Source organism: Leiobunum rupestre, chromosome 10 (assembly GCF_980474605.1).
Source record: "Leiobunum rupestre chromosome 10, qqLeiRupe1.1.hap1, whole genome shotgun sequence".
NCBI lineage: Eukaryota > Metazoa > Arthropoda > Arachnida > Opiliones > Sclerosomatidae > Leiobunum > Leiobunum rupestre.
This window is the reverse complement of record NC_143393.1, coordinates 17,216,413-17,239,018: the sequence shown is the minus strand read 5'-3', so window position 1 is coordinate 17,239,018 and position 22,606 is coordinate 17,216,413. Positions and strand designations below refer to the sequence as shown.

Below are 22,606 nucleotides of genomic sequence, written 5' to 3'. Positions count from 1 at the left end.
TAAAGGACTATTACGTAACGGCGTTAACGGACGAGGCTTAACCAAGATTAGAGAATTCGTGTAAAGACTTTTGAAAACACTCGGGGAAGCCAACGAGGGCAGACACAATTGAACCAGGAGAATGGCTTCGGATTCTAGCGCAGGTAGTAATATTTACTTTATCTTTTGTGTGTCTTCATAATCCCAATGTAAAGAAGCCCCCTCTTGCGGTTTCGTTTCGATAATTAATGTTCTTATCCGGACGGGTTTATTTTTATCGGAAAATGGGAGGTTATTAGTTTGATTTTCCGAGGTTTTGGCTCGAGCACGTCTGACTTATTTGGCGCGCGCGTTCGGGATCTGCTAGGGGCATTAGGGATTGTTGTCTACTTGGGAGTTCCACGTTCCAGTGATTAAAGTGGCGACGTGAGGTCAACCTTTAATGAACTTTTCGCCTTCTGATTCGTTTTTAACAGTCACCTCCGTCGAGGACCCACCGAAGCCCTTTTAGGCTCATTTCGAAATTACTTTTAGTTTCTTACTGGTTTTTGGTTGCTTAGGTCTTCATTATATTTTCTTTGAAAGTGTAACAAGGAAAGTTTGGGCTTATATAAAGTATTTTCGTGGTTCTGCAGTTTCGATATTAGTATACAAGCTAAGCCACCTCTCGCGTATCCCGGCTAATATTTACATTATCGACTCGAATACATCATAGATCAAATCCAATAACATTTTGTATCAGAATGATGGACCATTAAATCTGAAACCTACGTTCGGATGTAGATTTAAATTGCTGGGAATTTCTTACCAAAAAAGCATCATGGCTCAAAATTTACGGTTCATATTTACTTATTTATAAATTATAATTTCCAAGGGTACTAGTTTTAGAAAATCACTATACGACGTATTTAAAAAATAATAATAATCAGCTAGGCTTATACCCAAGGCACCACCTTAGGCCTAAGTCATCAAGCGACTTATAATGCCTTTAAATCAGGTGGCAGAGTTACAATGCGTAGAAGGATGGTAGCAAGCCCTTCAAGCCAGCCAACAGTTCCCTACACTCCCTATCACCGTTAACCTCAAGTTTTTTTGGAAAGGGGAAACCGACGGACTCGGGTGAAAACCCCTTTGTCCAGTGAGGATAGAACGTGCAAACACAATAGCGGAAGGAGTGGCCCCGAATTTTCACCCAGTGCCACAAGCTGGGATCGAACCCGGCTCCTCTTGCTGCGAGGCGAAAGTGTTAACCACTCCAGCTCCTAAAATCCGCGTTAGTTTAGGTGGGGTGACGAAGTGGTTAGCACTTTCACCTCGCCGGGTTCGATCCCAGCTTGTGGCACTGCGTTAAAGGGGTTTTCCACCGAGTTCTTCGGTTTCCCCTTCACATAAAAACTTGTCGAGGTTAACGGTAATAGGTAGTGTAGGGTGCTGTTGGCTCTCGTGGCATGCAGGGCTGGCCACCACCCTCCTACGCGTTGTAACCCGTCCACCTGTTTAATGGCATTATAAGTCGCTAGATGACTTGGTGGTGCCTTGGGTATTAGCCTAGCTGATTATTATTTATTATATCTGGATACTTCTCTCGTAAGGAATATATTATTTACTTCTGTTTGTACTAATACGAGTCCAGTTTCAACGGCGAATTCAAAAGCTATATTTATTTTAAAAAATGCATTACTCTCCAGTGAGCATAGAGGTCGGGGATGGTTAACTTTTATTCAATAGATAAAGCTCTCAAAATTATTCGTAAAATGTTTTGATCAAGTAATTTATATTTCTGTATTATCCGATTAATTTTTTGATAAATTTGTAAAATTAATCGGAAAAACGACGTTTTTTTCGATGAAAAGCTCAAATTTTCTGAATAATACATGTTTTTTAATCATTTTCCGAAATATTAACCGGTAAATTTCTTTGTCTACATTTTTCCCCCGAAAAAAATCAATTTAAACATGGATAATGATTAACCGTCCCCGACACCATTAGTAAACGTAAAAGGGTGACCTTTTACACCGAGTTTCCCGACATGTTACAAACCAACCTAATAATGTACCGTATACAAATGAATCCCCACCATTATTTCCCCTCGCTTAAACAGGATTAAACCGCAACTGGACAAACATCGTTTTCCAATCTACAGTCTTTTGGTCCACGCTCCTCCGGTACGCCTTGCGCCCATCCAGAAGATTCATTAAGTCCTCCAGGATGAATCAGAGTCTGGGGAGGGTGAGGGAGATTTGTTATAAGCCACTGTACGCGGACGGTTCTGCCATCATCATCATCTCGGCTGCTCTATAAATGTAGCCTAAGCTTTCAGCGTCGTTTTCTATTAGCAACCGAACGGAGGACACGCTAGGCTCTTCACTAATTTGAACCCCCGGCCTGTGTGTGACGCATCGCGTAATGTTCCCCTTTGACCTGTCTCTCGACCTATAACAGTTGTTTCGGGTATACGCAACAAGCTACATCCCGCAGACTCAACCTCTCTCCCCTCCTTTGACCGCGTCATCTGGTTAGTTTGTCACTGGGCCACTAGGGTCCTCTACTCCTTCTGTCGTCTCAGTATCGAAAATAATTCCCTTTTCAGACAGTCTCCCTCGCGCCTTCAAAGCGCGCTTCCCACCCCGTATTCAGACTTCTCCTCGATGCGTTATCCAAATATTCGCTCGGCTCCTCCTTAGTCTTACACCTAGAGATCAGACTGTAGAAAAACACCGCTTCGATATGGAGGGATGGTGAAATACATTCCTTGAGGCTTTTTCCTTCGTCATACTTTCCTACAAGTTTTATTCGTTTTTGTTTCGCAAAACATACATTTATTTATAAGTTAAGAGCCACTCTAGTAGAGTGGTATATCATTTCTATAAACAAATTATAAAAACGTGTATAAAAAATTATAAAAATGTATATAAAATTTATTAAAATGTATAAAAAAAATATAAAACATTATATACACAATTATGAAAATGTATTAAAATGTATAAAAAAATTATAAAACATAAAAAATTATGAAAATTTATATAAGAAATTATGAAAATTTATATAAAAATTATGAAAATTTATATAAAAAAAATTATAAAAATTTATATTAAAAATTAAAAAAATGTATATAAAAAATTATAAAAATTTATATTAAAAATTATAAAAATGTATATAAAAAATTATAAAAATTTATATTAAAAATTATAAAAATGTGTATAAAAATTATAAAAATATTTTAAAAATTTATATAAAAATAAAAATTAAAGTGAAGTATTCATGATTAAGTATTATTAATCAACTTTAAGTTCAAATTGAACCTTGAACAAATTAACTACTGGACCCGCAACTAAAGGAGCGCCGCTTGTAGCGCCACAGTGTACGTTATTGTAAAGATTTTCACGCAAATATTGAACAATATAATAAGTTAACTAAGTTAAGCATAATACTATTAGATCGTAACTTTTACGTTCTTACGAATTCGCTTTGTAATAGGGTGGGAAAAGTTCGTATTTCTCTCGATAGGAGCGCTGGTGAACTCTGCAATTTGAAGAGTTATATTTTGGTTTATAATTCGGGTCCAATAGATAATTAGTCCCAGATTGAACGAACCCAGTATTTTTAAATGGTTTAAGCTGGATCCATATCCTTGTAAAAAAATACAATACGCAGCGGCGCTAGACTTTTATCAATAAGCAATCTCTTCTTATGTAACTTATAATCTCCCATTTGATCGTAGCGGGGATGTGAGCTTACGCACAAACTCAAGACTGGGCGAAGACATCAAAGAACGGGCCTGCTCTGTTTCAATCGTTATTTTCCCCCTCTCTTCCTCGAATTTTCATCGGATGGTTCAGACTTAGGAATCCCCATCCTAGCAATAATGTGTTGACTGCTATAAAAAAACGGTGACCATATAAATCTATTAAATACATAAAATTTAATTCGGACTCCCCTACTTCGCGGAAGGTTTTACGACCTCGTGAAAACGGTAGCCTTGCTTTTTATGGTCGTGGATTTATTCTATGACACAGTGCACTTGGTAGTACACCACTGGGTTTAGTATGGGTATATTTTTATAGTTATTTTTATAAAGTAACGTGGCCTTCTTGTTTCAGTGTTGCTCTTACGTCACAGGCTCTTACTTATTGTGTTGGGAACATAGTAGTTTCCAAAATTTGTATTTGATGGCGGGGGACACTTTCTGGAAATCATGTACGAACCAGAACAGTTATCATTAGTCTATGGCGTCATCCACCGCGAGTTAAACTACTAGTAAACGTATCGCAAGCGTTACGTCACTTCCACGTCGCACGACGTTTTATCTGAGTTTTATTTACGTTTCAAAAAGCGCAGTTTTTAGCGCACGTCCATTATCTCTGATGCTAATACGGAGACGCTGATTTTCAACAAAAAGTAATGGACGCCATCTTTCGGTTATTTTACGTTCAACATACGGAACACGTAACTTCAGGTGGACCACTAGCTTAAGTGCTGAGAATAATTGAAGCAAGTGGTGCTATCTCATTGAGTTGGGAATATTAATCTAGAGATCCAATCAAATCTGCTCCCCGCGAAACAAGTTTTTGAAAATTACGAATGTGCCGTCTCCTCTAAAATGACGAGAAAACGTTATCATATGACCCGTGGCGTCATCCATTATTTTTGAAAAAAACATTGAGAGATAGACGGCGCCATGGGTAGTTTTCTCCTCATTTGGGAGCAGGCGGCAGTTTGCTTATTTTTTAAAAACTTGTTTCGCGAAATACTGAAATCCGACGTTTTGATTGGACCTCTAGATTAATATTCCCAACTCAATGTGTTATCTACCACTAGCGTGAAAAGGGTATAAGCAGACGATATTTAAAAAAATTATATTTTCTTTGAAAGATAGGTGACGCCACGGACTAATGATAACTGTTTCGGTTTGTACATGATTTCAAGAAAGTGTTTTTCAAGACTCCAACCATAGCAGATATAAATTATGGCTCTATAAGTACTACATTCCCAACTGAATGTTCTAAAGACCTTTTCACACGAGTTAGCTTTTTAAATCAAAATGCTGAGTCAGCAAAAATGGATTTTTGGTGGATCAACTCATCGAACTTTTATTCACACGAACCAACTAGTTGACTGGCTCGTGTGAAAATACCTTTACTTTTAATAATAATCAGCTAGGCTAATACCCAAGGCACCACCTTAGGCCCAAGTCATCGAGCGACTTTTAATGCCTATAAACAGGTGGCCGGGTTTCAATGCGTAGGAGGGTGGTGGCAAGCCCTTCACGCCACGCGAGCCAACAGCTCCGTACTCTAACTATTACTTTAACCTCTACAAGTTTTTAGAAGAACTCGGGGGAAAATCCCTTTTACTAGTGGGGAGGGAACTTACAAACTCAACGCAGAAGGAGAGGTTCCGAGTTTTCACCCAGTGCCACATGCTGGGATCGAACCCGCCTACTCTTGCTGCGAGGCGATAAGTGCTAACCATTCCGCCACCCCATCAAGTCTACGAGCACGCGCTACAATCGCCAGAGGAATATAGGTTTTCTGGCGTGCGTGCAAATTGCTCGTGTGAAAAGCAATACTAATGAAGCTGGGTCTCGTGACGTTAAGAGCAAAATTTTAATAATTTAGGCAAAACCACTTTTTATTTTATAAAATCAACTATTGCTATTTCTAACGAAGGTTTTATCGATGTACGCTATTAAGAAAAATAAAATACTAAGCGTGAAATGATCACGAGGATAGTGAACTATTTAATCATGGATAGTAGATTTTAGAGGATCGGTAAAAAGCCTGGTTTTAAGCCCCCGTAAACCAATCACACTAAGGGAGTCGTCCAAGGTTATTTGAAAGAACCAAGTGGACGATACTGTTCGAAAAAAGAAAAAAAATAAACACGAAGTACATTTTTACGCCAATAGGTATTTTTTCACGTTTTTATAGATTAAATATGATATACTAAATATCAGTTGATAGTTTTTATTGAATTAAAAAACCAAAATTAAAAATTACTAAAATATAAAGCGCAAAAAAATGACGTAACAATATCAACCGCGTTAGATTGCCATTTTGAAATTTTAAGATCACGTGGTACAAACGACCTTGCAATACTCCCTAGGAGTATCTCGAGCTGATTGATACGCGGGGATAAATAAAATTCACTGTGGAAGGGTATCGAAAACCTGTCCTCTTAATTTACTGTCCATGATTTAATCGCGTGTAAGAAATGACAATGAAATGAGTAACCAGCTAGACGGACGTTTCTTTATCGATATGAGAATAGACGCTAAAAGAAATTATTCGCTCCAAAATAATAACCGTCAAAAGGAAGGGTTTTTAAATTAAAAACGCGTGAATCTCGATGATATCGCCCATTTTTTCGTCGCACGTGTAATTATTTATTCTGATAATAAAATAGAATCACGTGGGCTTAGCAATATTTATCCGCATTTGTCTTGGCCAATAAGATTATCCCTTCCGAGCAAGCACGCGCCAATTTACACAATGAACCGATGAAGATTTTCAAATCAATTTCTTTTAAGATCTATTCACGGCGTGTTTCAGCCCTTCGCACCATTACTCCATTAGGCTTCGAATGGAAAGTAAATGACTCTTTTTATCGGGAGCTTATAATAATAAAAATACAGTGCCAGAGCGTTAAAGCATCTAGCGTGACTGTTTCGAGTAAAAAGCCACGCGAATTTATATATTCGTTTTCTTTATATTTGTACATAATCTGTCACTTTGTTTTTCCATCGACGAATTTGGTAGGCCGCACACGTACAATCACGTATTTGTGCAAAATGAACGTGCTTAGAAATCAAGAAATGTATATTTTCCTTGATTTCAGCAATCAAATTTGATATTGTTTTTCAAATTATAATAAATGTACGTTATTTTGTATAAAGTACTTCAATAACATCCTGATAATAATAAATAATTGAAATCATGTTGGCTCCGAAATGTATTTTTGGTACATGCGAAACTGAGTCGATCGATCCAATTATTGTATCCTAGATTCAATCAAATTATAGGTTTGAAATACAAAGGTTTTATATTATTAACTATATGTAATATAGTTTCCGTATTTTTCCGAAAAAATAGGAAAAAAAAATGTTTTCTTTACATGATTAGCCTAATATGGTTCGCAAATTTAAATTTCGAGGCACTTTCATCTCATTTGGTCGAATTCAAAAGTAAAACTAAACCTCTAGGCTAGTCTAAAATAAAAACCCTTAAGGGGGAAGACTACAGTGGCCATTGTCTAGTTTCGCGCTATTTCAAACTGAACTGTTTTGTTTTGTGTTTTAACTTATAAAATTAATATTTATGTGTAGAACAGCCTCTTGTTTAGTGCTTAAAATAATTTTGACAATTTTAAATTTAAAAGTAATTTAATTATTACGTTTTAATTCGGACCCCCGGAGCTAAACAAGCTGGGCAAGCACCCAAACTACCCTTTAGTTAGGACCTTATGTCTCGTTAACTATTAATATTAGAATTATCAAAATTATTTTAAGCACTAGAGGAAGGTTCAGCCTATTAATAAAAATATAATTCGATTGTGTAACTGCTAAAACTAAAACGTTCAGCTTGAACGAAAAAGAGGTTTTTACCATAGTCTTCCCCCTTAAAAAGTAATATAAGTTTCAATTTTTTATTTTTCCGATTTCGCGTTTAAATGAACAACTCTAAGGTGTACAGTGTCCTTATATGATATTGTCCCCTATTTACACAGTAAATCATATTATTGTAGAGTTCGATCATTTTCATTTTCAGGTAAGCCTAATTCATTTTAGCCTCGTAGACAGAGTGAGCTTGAAGCCTTTAGAGCATACATAAACCCTTCTTTTATAACATTGACTGTGTAACCCGGAGGGACCAATCAGCCGCCCTTAAGATGGATGGTGATCAAACAGCGACCGCCGAGAGACTTCCTTCCATATCGCGGTACACCCTCTCTCTTATATATCCATCCTGAGCGATTTGCCGCGATGAAAGGGGCTTACCGGACCTTCGTGTCGACAACCGTACCAAACGGACTTTACCCAATCGGAATCTTATATTGGAACTATTAGCTGAGAGGTTTTCCGAAACTCTATTACACGTATACATTCCATTTGCAAGAAAAGAACATTCTTTACGTGGTGACAAGCTGAAGCTGATTCCGTTACTGCCCTCTGGCGCTGGAGACGTATCACTTTTTGGCGGGTGTATGACGATGCCTTTTCATTGTTTTAATACAGGGTGGCAGTTTTCCGAGGTGTTAAATGCCAGGTGGACAATAGTGTGGAAAATTCTGGCCTGGACAAAAGTGAATTTTAGTGGCCAATAAATATTTTTACACCAGAAAATTATAAAATAATTATAAAAAAATATTTTTAAACAGAAAGTTCAGATTGGGCTACTTAAGGCAAATATATATGCATAGGAATGATCAGTAATGGTCAGATTCTGATTTACATTAGAATAATCGGTAAAATTTTTTGGAATCATTAATTCTAACATTGTAAGTTCAGTGTAAACTAAGACATTTTTACAATAAACATCTTAAAAATTTAATTACAATTAATTTTTTGAGCTTTGAAATGCATTTTTTCTTTATTAGTCACTATTTTCCACTTTTGCCAAATTTTCCACTATTTGCCACTGGCCTGGACTTTTCTCCAAAAAGGTGGCTTTTTAGGAACACTGCCAACTACGATGACAACCATTTCGACATTTGATCCCGGGATATGAAAGCTACGCTCGCTTCGCTTCAATAAAGATTTTGCCCATCAATTCTCCATCAATTCTTAATATTAAATAAATATTTTTACCACAGAAAATTATAAAATAATAATAAAAAATATTTGAATACTACTACTAAAACATTTTTACAATAAACTTCTTAAAAATTGTATTCCAATTACTTTTTTAATCTTTAAAATGCCATTTTTCCTTATTAGCCAATTTTGGCCAATTTTCCACTATTTGCCACTGGCCTGGACTTTTCTCCAAAAAGGTGGCTTTTTAGGAACACTGAAGGGGGGTTGGGGGACCTCCCACATTGATACGCTTGGCGGAATGTCTGGTTTGGTGTAATTTGATCGCAGTGGGGAGGCCTTCATGGGTGGTTGAATACAGACCTGCCAGATTATGAAAGTAAATATAATCAGATCAGTTTTCATTTTATTGGAAGCCATCTAATTTTTGACGTTATTGATATCATAAGTAACGTATTAGCATATGTAACATAATTACTCATAAGTATGCCAATGTACCTTTATTCCATTCAAAAATCTTCAATAACGGTTTGTTTCACCACGAACCAGTAAAAAGGGGGACTACGTTAGATTTTAACCTTTTTATTCATCCTAGTAATTTTAGTCACACTATTGGCTACTAACATACTGTATCTCAAAATTGAGAAGAAATATTTGTGTCGGAATTTAGGCAGCCCAATGTAGATTTATTGAAATTTATAAACTCTCTCGGTTTGTGCGGATGAAGTTAAATAATGAGTAGTTTAGAAAAAGAAAAGGTTGGGGAAAATGACCAATACGCTTTCCGAAAATGGAACAAGTCGTCGAAGTGGGATATTCCACCAGCGTTATTAAAACCCATACCAAGCCTAGAATAGTTAGGCCTAGGCTCAAAAGTACCTGAAAAGACTCCAACCTTGTAGATGCCTCAGGAAAGCTCAACCTGAATTTCAACTATTTTTTCCAATAAACCTGCTTCTTTTATTTGAGAATGCAAATTTATTTTAGAACCTGAGTCTCCGAAAACTTTATTAATTTGCATATTAATTGCATTAACAGCACTTATATTGTAGTTCATTTTAGCTCCTAAGCCTTGGTTGTTCAAACCGGTTTGTTTACTAAAATAATGGCAGTCGGTTTATCAGACGTAGAGCTAACTGTGCGACGGCATAATCGGGATTTGAGATTCGATGACGTCAAATATGACATCAAATATGACGTCAAATATTACGTAGGGTACGGATGACGCAATATCTGTGTAACAAACCGTTAGTGAAGAAATAAAGATATTGGCATACTTATGAGTAATTATGTTACATATGGTAATAGCCGTAAGGATGGCAGTTGTATCCATCTCCAATTTGGAGCAATTTCTTCCGCGTTGAGTTTTCAAGTTCATTGGCTAGAGGGGTGTTCGCGCGATTTCTCCTTTCCATAAAACATTGTTGACAAACAAATTGGACACTTAGTCAATCTGGCTCGTAATAATAAATAATAATAATCAGCTAGGCTAATACCTTTGACCGAAGTCATCTAGCGATTTTTAATGTCTTTAACAGGTGACCGGGTTACAATGCGTAGGAGGGTGGTGGCAAGCCCTTCATGCCACGCGAACTAAAGATGCTAATCTCCGCACAAAACTATTTAAGGCACTTAATTTCGAAGAATATTTCCTCTAGAGACGAAGCGAGGATTCAATAACAAAAAATTTATTTTTGTCAAAGTAAGACAGAGAAATTTTAAGGGCTTTAAAAATATTTATAAGTCTTTTCCTCAAACAAGCGCAGGCAAAACCATTTATAATAATAATAATCAGCTTAGCGATTTTTAATGCATTTAAATCAGGTGGCAATGCGTATTAGGGTAGTAGCAAGCCCTTCAAGTCACGCGAGTCAAGAGCTCCCTGCACTCGCTAATTATTAACGAGTACCTCAAACCGTTTTTGTTTTTATTTCACTAAGTCGCTACTTAAAATCACAATTTTAATATTTTTGGCTTCACTTTAATAATTCTTATGGATATTATTTTTAATTTACATAATATGACTGATAATGATAATGTCTAAAATTGGTCTACAAACGCCTGTAGAAATGTTTCAACTGCCAGGCATTAGTGTTCAGGGTAAAGTAAACCACCAGGAAACGGTATAGGGAAAATATTAATAGTTTTTTTTAAATTATAAATTAGAATATTATAATTATGTATGGTAATCATACACGTTGAATTTTTTAGTCATGGCTAGTAATTAAAAAAAATTGCTACGATGGAAACTTCATGGTACTACGTTTATTTCTAAAAATATTATGTGGTAATATTTTTCCAATTAGTCAAAACTATAAGAAATCAAAAACTAAACGGTGGATATGATATTAATATGATAACTAAGTGTGATAATATTTTTCCAATTAGTCAAAACCATAAGAAATCAATAACTAAGGTCAAACTATAACTTAAGTTTATTTGTAGAAAAATCCTATAGAATTTATAGTAGCTGCAATTCTTTCCCAGGGAATGATAAAGTCAACAAGATTAGTTTTTCAAGTCCACCCCTGCCATTCATTTTATCTGACGGGCCGCGTCTCAAGCCGCCCTCCTCATCTAGGCTAAGAGTAACTGTTTAGGCGGAGTAGCTTGTCCTATTCGTCTTTTAAAGAACCCCCAGTTTATTTTCCACTGGCATCTGGAATTGGGATGTCTAACCCCTACTTCATCCTCCCTGCGTTCTTCAATTGTACGCCTCGGCCCCATCTTTAATCCGATTGATTGGTATACTTCTTTTTGTCTTTGACTCTATCTCCGTCTCTTGGTGGTCTTATTTTGCTTGCCTATGTCGTTAAACTCGCCAAGCTCCCGAGAAGTTGGTTTAATCTTCTTGTTCCTCTTTCACTTTAGACTTGTCAGTTTCTCGGAAAAAAAAACCCCTTCTTTTCCTTACTCGCTGCTTTCACGGATTCCCCAATTTTATTTGTCCAAGAAAAACACATTGGTTGAAATTATCTTTTGCCCCCTAACATATACCTATAATTGTACTTTTTATAATTTTTTATCTTACATCTGCTGGCTATTATGAAGAACGATTTTAGGTTGCCAAGAACGTACGAGTACGGAATCGCCCCATTTTCCCAATTGTATCGCGCCATCTATTAGTAAAAACGTTCTATTTTTATCTTTAAAGGGAGTATAATCCTATCTTGTTTGGTAGGATGCGCTTAGACTATACCGAATAGCTTCCACAAGCCTTCCTAGCGACGGGCGACAAGAAGTTAGTTTGATCGGGTTAACCCCCAAATTCCGAAAAAGGTTATACTTAACCCGATCAAACTAACTCCTTGCCGCCTCTCGCTAGGAAGGCTTGTGGAAGCTACTCCTTATAGTCTAAGCGCACCCTACCAAACAAGAAGGGTTATACTCCCTTTAAGGAAAACGCGTATAATTAAAATTGAATTTAACTATATATTTTTATATCAATTCATAATAAATAACAAAATAGTCTGTTATATATAAATCACAGATAGATGGCGTTACTACTTCAATTGGAAATACGATTTTCAGGCTAGCTGGCCTCGCACATTCTTATAGTCATTCGTTTTTTGTTATTATCAGAAATTGTTCCTGACAAGAATTTATTCGGGTAGCTTCCTTCGTAGCGATAGTTAGTCTGCTTTTCTCCCACACCAATTAAATGTAACTAAAGAAAGCGAAAGCAGACGAATTTTCACCACAAATTTTACGAAGATTGCTAAAATGAACACCGAAACAGTAGAAATGTTTGAGAATCTAAATAGTGAATAATCCTTTATTCGCCTTTCAGCACTTTCATATGGCTTTTACCATTTCAAATATTAAGGTTCATTTTTAAAGAATTCCTTTCTTATTTGAAATTTATTAGCATTCTGTGAAAGATTTATTCCAAGAAAACGCCCGGAGGATTCATTTCAAATCTGCTAGATAATTTTACCAAACGAAGACAAACATTTCTAAAAAGCAATGAAACTGGAGAAGATCACACGGTATAAATTTATTATTTGGAGACGTTTCGAGTCGTGGCCCTTTATCAATCCACTTTTTTTAAGCCTTAAACATTTCTACTGGAAGTTTTTCCGGATAAATTAAGATTGAAAGCGAATAAAATAAGAAATAAAATTTAAATGGGGGAAACCTTAGGTATTACGAAAGGGGGAAGTCTAGAGCTCGGGGTTCTGATAAGAAATATCCGTTTTATTTGTTTTTATCCATAACCGAAAATTATCCGAATAAAAAATTATTTTTTTTGGCATATTAAATCGTTTTATAACCGCGAATAATATCCATAAATATACAGTTCACGGAAATTTTTATGAATAATCGAAATTTTGGCGGTTAATTTATCTGTTCCGCTGAGCTTTAGGGAAATCAATATAAATCGCGTAGCAGCTCATCAACGAATAAACTCGATATTTGATTTCCATGTCCAAAATGCCAATTGCATCTTTTCCTCTCCATTTAACACGATCTTTTTTTATGGCCGGAAATAGAGCTTAACCGAAGCGTGGATCGTAAATTTGGTTTTCACGGCATTTCACGCGGAAGGATGGTTTTCCGGATTTAACTCGGCCACAAACGCGGCAAATCCAGATATGGCTAACTCGAGTCCATTCCACCTATTTTTCCCCTTCCCGTGATTCACCCTCTTTTTTTTCCCGGGAACCGCTATCTGGGAAAACCAGAATAAAGAATATATAGGAAAAATATTCTAGCGTGTTACGTTCGCGTTATAGCCGTTCGCCTTCTCGCCCAGGAGTCGCGCTGACCGTCGTGGCCGCTGCACGCTGTTGCCGCCAAATGAAGGATATACGGCTCTTCTTGATTTCGTCTCCTTTTCTTTTAGGTCGATAGAGCGCCTACCCTAATATACAAGCTTTTGCAGTTTTGACCGCACTCCCCACCAACAACGAAAATATCCTCATCGACCCACCCCCTCTCGGTCTTTAAGGGACGTTTCCTAAAGCAGGGAAAGGTCATAATTGTAAAAATTAGTCCACAATTCAGGGAAAGGTCATAATTGTAAAAATTAGTCCACAATTCAGGGAAAGGTCATAATTGTAAAATTTAGTCTACAATTCAGGGAAAAGTCATAATTGTAAAAATTAGTCCACAATTCAGGGAAAGGTCATAATTGTAAAAATTAGTCCACAATTCAGGGAAAGGTCATAATTGTAAAAATTAGTCCACAATTCAGGGAAAGGTCATAATTGTAAAAATTAGTCTACAATTCATGGAAAGGTCATAATTGTAAAAATTAGTCCACAATTCAGGGAAAGGTCATAATTGTAAAAATTAGTCCACAATTCAGGGAAAGGTCATAATTGTAAAAATTAGTCCACAATTCAGGGAAAGGTCATAATTGTAAAAATTAGTCTACAATTCATGGAAAGGTCATAATTGTAAAAATTAGTCCACAATTCAGGGAAAGGTCATAATTGTAAAAATTAGTCTACAATTCATGGAAAGGTCATAATTGTAAAAATTAGTCCACAATTCAGGGAAAGGTCATAATTCTAAAAATTAGTCCACAATTCAGGGAAAAGTCATAATTGTAAAAATTAGTCCACAATTCAGGGAAAGGTCATAATTGTAAAAATTAGTCCACAATTCAGGGAAAGGTCATAATTGTAAAAATTAGTCCACAATTCAGGGAAAGGTCATAATTGTAAAAATTAGTCCACAATTCAGGGAAAGGTCATAATTGTAAAAATTAGTCTACAATTCATGGAAAGGTCATAATTGTAAAAATTAGTCCACAATTCAGGGAAAGGTCATAATTGTAAAATTTAGTCTACAATTCAGGGAAAAGTCATAATTGTAAAAATTAGTCCACAATTCAGGGAAAGGTCATAATTGTAAAAATTAGTCCACAATTCAGGGAAAGGTCATAATTGTAAAAATTAGTCTACAATTCAGGGAAAGGTCATAATTCTAAAAATTAGTCCACAATTCAGGGAAAAGTCATAATTGTAAAAATTAGTCCACAATTCAGGGAAAGGTCATAATTGTAAAAATTAGTCCACAATTCAGGGAAAGGTCATAATTGTAAAAATTAGTCCACAATTCAGGGAAAAGTCATAATTGTAAAAATTAGTCTACAATTCATGGAAAGGTCATAATTGTAAAAATTAGTCCACAATTCAGGGAAAGGTCATAATTGTAAAAATTAGTCTACAATTCATGGAAAGGTCATAATTGTAAAAATTAGTCCACAATTCAGGGAAAGGTCATAATTGTAAAAATTAGTCCACAATTCAGGGAAAGGTCATAATTGTAAAAATTAGTCTACAATTCATGGAAAGGTCATAATTGTAAAAATTAGTCCACAATTCAGGGAAAGGTCATAATTGTAAAAATTAGTCCACAATTCAGGGAAAGGTCATAATTGTAAAAATTAGTCCACAATTCAGGGAAAGGTCATAATTGTAAAAATTAGTCCACAATTCAGGGAAAGGTCATAATTGTAAAAATTAGTCCACAATTCAGGGAAAGGTCATAATTGTAAAAATTAGTCTACAATTCATGGAAAGGTCATAATTGTAAAAATTAGTCCACAATTCAGGGAAAGGTCATAATTGTAAAATTTAGTCTACAATTCAGGGAAAAGTCATAATTGTAAAAATTAGTCCACAATTCAGGGAAAGGTCATAATTGTAAAAATTAGTCCACAATTCAGGGAAAGGTCATAATTGTAAAAATTAGTCTACAATTCATGGAAAGGTCATAATTGTAAAAATTAGTCCACAATTCAGGGAAAGGTCATAATTGTAAAAATTAGTCCACAATTCAGGGAAAGGTCATAATTGTAAAAATTAGTCCACAATTCAGGGAAAGGTCATAATTGTAAAAATTAGTCTACAATTCATGGAAAGGTCATAATTGTAAAAATTAGTCCACAATTCAGGGAAAGGTCATAATTGTAAAAATTAGTCCACAATTCAGGGAAAGGTCATAATTGTAAAAATTAGTCTACAATTCATGGAAAGGTCATAATTGTAAAAATTAGTCCACAATTCAGGGAAAGGTCATAATTGTAAAAATTAGTCCACAATTCAGGGAAAGGTCATAATTCTAAAAATTAGTCCACAATTCAGGGAAAAGTCATAATTGTAAAAATTAATCCACAATTCAGGGAAAGGTCATAATTGTAAAAATTAGTCCACAATTCAGGGAAAGGTCATAATTGTAAAAATTAGTCCACAATTCAGGGAAAGGTCATAATTGTAAAAATTAGTCTACAATTCATGGAAAGGTCATAATTGTAAAAATTAGTCCACAATTCAGGGAAAGGTCATAATTGTAAAAATTAGTCCACAATTCAGGGAAAGGTCATAATTCTAAAAATTAGTCCACAATTCAGGGAAAAGTCATAATTGTAAAAATTAGTCCACAATTCAGGGAAAGGTCATAATTGTAAAAATTAGTCCACAATTCAGGGAAAGGTCATAATTGTAAAAATTAGTCCACAATTCAGGGAAAAGTCATAATTGTAAAAATTAGTCTACAATTCATGGAAAGGTCATAATTGTAAAAATTAGTCCACAATTCAGGGAAAGGTCATAATTGTAAAAATTAGTCTACAATTCATGGAAAGGTCATAATTGTAAAAATTAGTCCACAATTCAGGGAAAGGTCATAATTGTAAAAATTAGTCCACAATTCAGGGAAAGGTCATAATTGTAAAAATTAGTCTACAATTCATGGAAAGGTCATAATTGTAAAAATTAGTCCACAATTCAGGGAAAGGTCATAATTGTAAAAATTAGTCCACAATTCAGGGAAAGGTCATAATTGTAAAAATTAGTCCACAATTCAGGGAAAGGTCATAATTGTAAAAATTAGTCTACAATTCATGGAAAAGTCATAATTGTAAAAATTAGTCCACAATTCAGGGAAAAGTCATAATTGTAAAAATTAGTCCACAATTCAGGGAAAGGTCATAATTGTAAAAATTAGTCTACAATTCATGGAAAGGTCATAATTGTAAAAATTAGTCCACAATTCAGGGAAAGGTCATAATTGTAAAAATTAGTCCACAATTCAGGGAAAGGTCATAATTGTAAAAATTAGTCCACAATTCAGGGAAAGGTCATAATTGTAAAAATTAGTCCACAATTCAGGGAAAGGTCATAATTGTAAAAATTAGTCTACAATTCATGGAAAGGTCATAATTGTAAAAATTAGTCCACAATTCAGGGAAAGGTCATAATTGTAAAAATTAGTCCACAATTCAGGGAAAGGTCATAATTCTAAAAATTAGTCCACAATTCAGGGAAAAGTCATAATTGTAAAAATTAGTCCACAATTCAGGGAAAGGTCATAATTGTAAAAATTAGTCCACAATTCAGGGAAAGGTCATAATTGTAAAAATTAGTCCACAATTCAGGGAAAAGTCATAATTGTAAAAATTAGTCTACAATTCATGGAAAGGTCATAATTGTAAAAATTAGTCCACAATTCAGGGAAAGGTCATAATTGTAAAAATTAGTCTACAATTCATGGAAAGGTCATAATTGTAAAAATTAGTCCACAATTCAGGGAAAGGTCATAATTGTAAAAATTAGTCCACAATTCAGGGAAAGGTCATAATTGTAAAAATTAGTCTACAATTCATGGAAAGGTCATAATTGTAAAAATTAGTCCACAATTCAGGGAAAGGTCATAATTGTAAAAATTAGTCCACAATTCAGGGAAAGGTCATAATTGTAAAAATTAGTCCACAATTCAGGGAAAGGTCATAATTGTAAAAATTAATCTACAATTCATGGAAAGGTCATAATTGTAAAAATTAGTCCACAATTCAGGGAAAGGTCATAATTGTAAAAATTAGTCCACAATTCAGGGAAAGGTCATAATTGTAAAATTTAGTCTACAATTCAGGGAAAGGTCATAATTGTAAAAATTAGTCCACAATTCAGGGAAAGGTCATAATTGTAAAAATTAGTCCACAATTCAGGGAAAGGTCATAATTGTAAAAATTAGTCCACAATTCAGGGAAAGGTCATAATTGTAAAAATTAGTCCACAATTCAGGGAAAGGTCATAATTGTAAAAATTAGTCTACAATTCATGGAAAGGTCATAATTGTAAAATTTAGTCTACAATTCAGGGAAAGGTCATAATTGTAAAAATTAGTCCACAATTCAGGGAAAGGTCATAATTGTAAAATTTAGTCTACAATTCAGGGAAAGGTCATAATTGTAAAAATTAGTCCACAAATCAGGGAAAGGTCATAATTGTAAAAATTAGTCTACAATTCATGGAAAGGTCATAATTGTAAAAATTAGTCCACAATTCAGGGAAAGGTCATAATTGTAAAAATTAGTCCACAATTCAGGGAAAGGTCATAATTGTAAAATTTAGTCTACAATTCAGGGAAAGGTCATAATTGTAAAAATTAGTCCACAATTCAGGGAAAGGTCATAATTGTAAAATTTAGTCTACAATTCAGGGAAAGGTCATAATTGTAAAAATTAGTCCACAAATCAGGGAAAGGTCATAATTGTAAAAATTAGTCTACAATTCATGGAAAGGTCATAATTGTAAAAATTAGTCCACAATTCAGGGAAAGGTCATAATTGTAAAAATTAGTCCACAATTCAGGGAAAGGTCATAATTGTAAAAATTAGTCTACAATTCATGGAAAGGTCATAATTGTAAAAATTAGTCCACAATTCAGGGAAAGGTCATAATTGTAAAAATTAGTCCACAATTCAGGGAAAGGTCATAATTGTAAAAATTAGTCCACAATTCAGGGAAAGGTCATAATTGTAAAAATTAGTCTACAATTCATGGAAAAGTCATAATTGTAAAAATTAGTCCACAATTCAGGGAAAAGTCATAATTGTAAAAATTAGTCCACAATTCAGGGAAAGGTCATAATTGTAAAAATTAGTCCACAATTCAGGGAAAGGTCATAATTGTAAAAATTAGTCCACAATTCAGGGAAAGGTCATAATTGTAAAAATTAGTCTACAATTCATGGAAAGGTCATAATTGTAAAAATTAGTCCACAATTCAGGGAAAGGTCATAATTGTAAAAATTAGTCCACAATTCAGGGAAAGGTCATAATTGTAAAAATTAGTCCACAATTCAGGGAAAGGTCATAATTGTAAAAATTAGTCCACAATTCAGGGAAAGGTCATAATTGTAAAAATTAGTCTACAATTCATGGAAAGGTCATAATTGTAAAAATTAGTCCACAATTCAGGGAAAGGTCATAATTGTAAAAATTAGTCCACAATCCAGGGAAAGGTCATAATTCTAAAAATTAGTCCACAATTCAGGGAAAAGTCATAATTGTAAAAATTAGTCCACAATTCAGGGAAAGGTCATAATTGTAAAAATTAGTCCACAATTCAGGGAAAGGTCATAATTGTAAAAATTAGTCCACAATTCAGGGAAAAGTCATAATTGTAAAAATTAGTCTACAATTCATGGAAAGGTCATAATTGTAAAAATTAGTCCACAATTCAGGGAAAGGTCATAATTGTAAAAATTAGTCTACAATTCATGGAAAGGTCATAATTGTAAAAATTAGTCCACAATTCAGGGAAAGGTCATAATTGTAAAAATTAGTCCACAATTCAGGGAAAGGTCATAATTGTAAAAATTAGTCTACAATTCATGGAAAGGTCATAATTGTAAAAATTAGTCCACAATTCAGGGAAAGGTCATAATTGTAAAAATTAGTCCACAATTCAGGGAAAGGTCATAATTGTAAAAATTAGTCCACAATTCAGGGAAAGGTCATAATTGTAAAAATTAGTCTACAATTCATGGAAAGGTCATAATTGTAAAAATTAGTCCACAATTCAGGGAAAGGTCATAATTGTAAAAATTAGTCCACAATTCAGGGAAAGGTCATAATTGTAAAAATTAGTCCACAATTCAGGGAAAGGTCATAATTGTAAAAATTAGTCTACAATTCATGGAAAGGTCATAATTGTAAAAATTAGTCCACAATTCAGGGAAAGGTCATAATTGTAAAAATTAGTCCACAATTCAGGGAAAGGTCATAATTGTAAAAATTAGTCCACAATTCATGGAAAGGTCATAATTGTAAAAATTAGTCCACAATTCAGGGAAAGGTCATAATTGTAAAAATTAGTCCACAATTCAGGGAAAGGTCATAATTGTAAAAATTAGTCCACAATTCAGGGAAAGGTCATAATTGTAAAAATTAGTCTACAATTCATGGAAAAGTCATAATTGTAAAAATTAGTCCACAATTCAGGGAAAAGTCATAATTGTAAAAATTAGTCCACAATTCAGGGAAAGGTCATAATTGTAAAAATTAGTCCACAATTCAGGGAAAGGTCATAATTGTAAAAATTAGTCCACAATTCAGGGAAAGGTCATAATTGTAAAAATTAGTCTACAATTCATGGAAAGGTCATAATTGTAAAAATTAGTCCACAATTCAGGGAAAGGTCATAATTGTAAAAATTAGTCCACAATTCAGGGAAAGGTCATAATTGTAAAAATTAGTCCACAATTCAGGGAAAGGTCATAATTGTAAAAATTAGTCCACAATTCAGGGAAAGGTCATAATTGTAAAAATTAGTCTACAATTCATGGAAAGGTCATAATTGTAAAAATTAGTCCACAATTCAGGGAAAGGTCATAATTGTAAAAATTAGTCCACAATTCAGGGAAAGGTCATAATTCTAAAAATTAGTCCACAATTCAGGGAAAAGTCATAATTGTAAAAATTAGTCCACAATTCAGGGAAAGGTCATAATTGTAAAAATTAGTCCACAATTCAGGGAAAGGTCATAATTGTAAAAATTAGTCCACAATTCAGGGAAAAGTCATAATTGTAAAAATTAGTCTACAATTCATGGAAAGGTCATAATTGTAAAAATTAGTCCACAATTCAGGGAAAGGTCATAATTGTAAAAATTAGTCTACAATTCATGGAAAGGTCATAATTGTAAAAATTAGTCCACAATTCAGGGAAAGGTCATAATTGTAAAAATTAGTCCACAATTCAGGGAAAGGTCATAATTGTAAAAATTAGTCTACAATTCATGGAAAGGTCATAATTGTAAAAATTAGTCCACAATTCAGGGAAAGGTCATAATTGTAAAAATTAGTCCACAATTCAGGGAAAGGTCATAATTGTAAAAATTAGTCTACAATTCATGGAAAGGTCATAATTGTAAAAATTAGTCCACAATTCAGGGAAAGGTCATAATTGTAAAAATTAGTCCACAATTCAGGGAAAGGTCATAATTGTAAAATTTAGTCTACAATTCAGGGAAAGGTCATAATTGTAAAAATTAGTCCACAATTCAGGGAAAGGTCATAATTGTAAAAATTAGTCCACAATTCAGGGAAAGGTCATAATTGTAAAAATTAGTCTACAATTCATGGAAAGGTCATAATTGTAAAAATTAGTCCACAATTCAGGGAAAGGTCATAATTCTAAAAATTAGTCCACAATTCAGGGAAAAGTCATAATTGTAAAAATTAGTCCACAATTCAGGGAAAGGTCATAATTGTAAAAATTAGTCCACAATTCAGGGAAAGGTCATAATTGTAAAAATTAGTCCACAATTCAGGGAAAGGTCATAATTGTAAAAATTAGTCCACAATTCAGGGAAAGGTCATAATTGTAAAAATTAGTCTACAATTCATGGAAAGGTCATAATTGTAAAAATTAGTCCACAATTCAGGGAAAGGTCATAATTGTAAAATTTAGTCTACAATTCAGGGAAAAGTCATAATTGTAAAAATTAGTCCACAATTCAGGGAAAGGTCATAATTGTAAAAATTAGTCCACAATTCAGGGAAAGGTCATAATTGTAAAAATTAGTCTACAATTCAGGGAAAGGTCATAATTCTAAAAATTAGTCCACAATTCAGGGAAAAGTCATAATTGTAAAAATTAGTCCACAATTCAGGGAAAGGTCATAATTGTAAAAATTAGTCCACAATTCAGGGAAAGGTCATAATTGTAAAAATTAGTCCACAATTCAGGGAAAAGTCATAATTGTAAAAATTAGTCTACAATTCATGGAAAGGTCATAATTGTAAAAATTAGTCCACAATTCAGGGAAAGGTCATAATTGTAAAAATTAGTCTACAATTCATGGAAAGGTCATAATTGTAAAAATTAGTCCACAATTCAGGGAAAGGTCATAATTGTAAAAATTAGTCCACAATTCAGGGAAAGGTCATAATTGTAAAAATTAGTCTACAATTCATGGAAAGGTCATAATTGTAAAAATTAGTCCACAATTCAGGGAAAGGTCATAATTGTAAAAATTAGTCCACAATTCAGGGAAAGGTCATAATTGTAAAAATTAGTCCACAATTCAGGGAAAGGTCATAATTGTAAAAATTAGTCCACAATTCAGGGAAAGGTCATAATTGTAAAAATTAGTCCACAATTCAGGGAAAGGTCATAATTGTAAAAATTAGTCTACAATTCATGGAAAGGTCATAATTGTAAAAATTAGTCCACAATTCAGGGAAAGGTCATAATTGTAAAATTTAGTCTACAATTCAGGGAAAAGTCATAATTGTAAAAATTAGTCCACAATTCAGGGAAAGGTCATAATTGTAAAAATTAGTCCACAATTCAGGGAAAGGTCATAATTGTAAAAATTAGTCTACAATTCATGGAAAGGTCATAATTGTAAAAATTAGTCCACAATTCAGGGAAAGGTCATAATTGTAAAAATTAGTCCACAATTCAGGGAAAGGTCATAATTGTAAAAATTAGTCCACAATTCAGGGAAAGGTCATAATTGTAAAAATTAGTCTACAATTCATGGAAAGGTCATAATTGTAAAAATTAGTCCACAATTCAGGGAAAGGTCATAATTGTAAAAATTAGTCCACAATTCAGGGAAAGGTCATAAT

At 34.0% G+C, this 22,606-nt stretch overlaps 1 protein-coding gene across 29 annotated transcripts in view; it reads left to right on the top strand.

The window, feature by feature from the left end:
• Positions 1-22,606, top strand: part of LOC149924881 (coiled-coil domain-containing protein CG32809) — a 566,408-nt gene that overhangs the window by 199,523 nt on the left and 344,279 nt on the right. Inside the window, exon 1 of one of the 29 annotated variants that reach the window (XM_090161289.1) lies at positions 107-143. The exons of the other annotated variants lie outside the window; for them this stretch is intronic. Within the exon in view, the coding sequence (XP_090017415.1) occupies positions 122-143 (22 nt within the window). The 5' untranslated portion in view covers positions 107-121. Of the gene's footprint in view, positions 1-106; positions 144-22,606 lie in introns of those variants that run through there. 29 annotated transcript variants of the gene reach the window in all.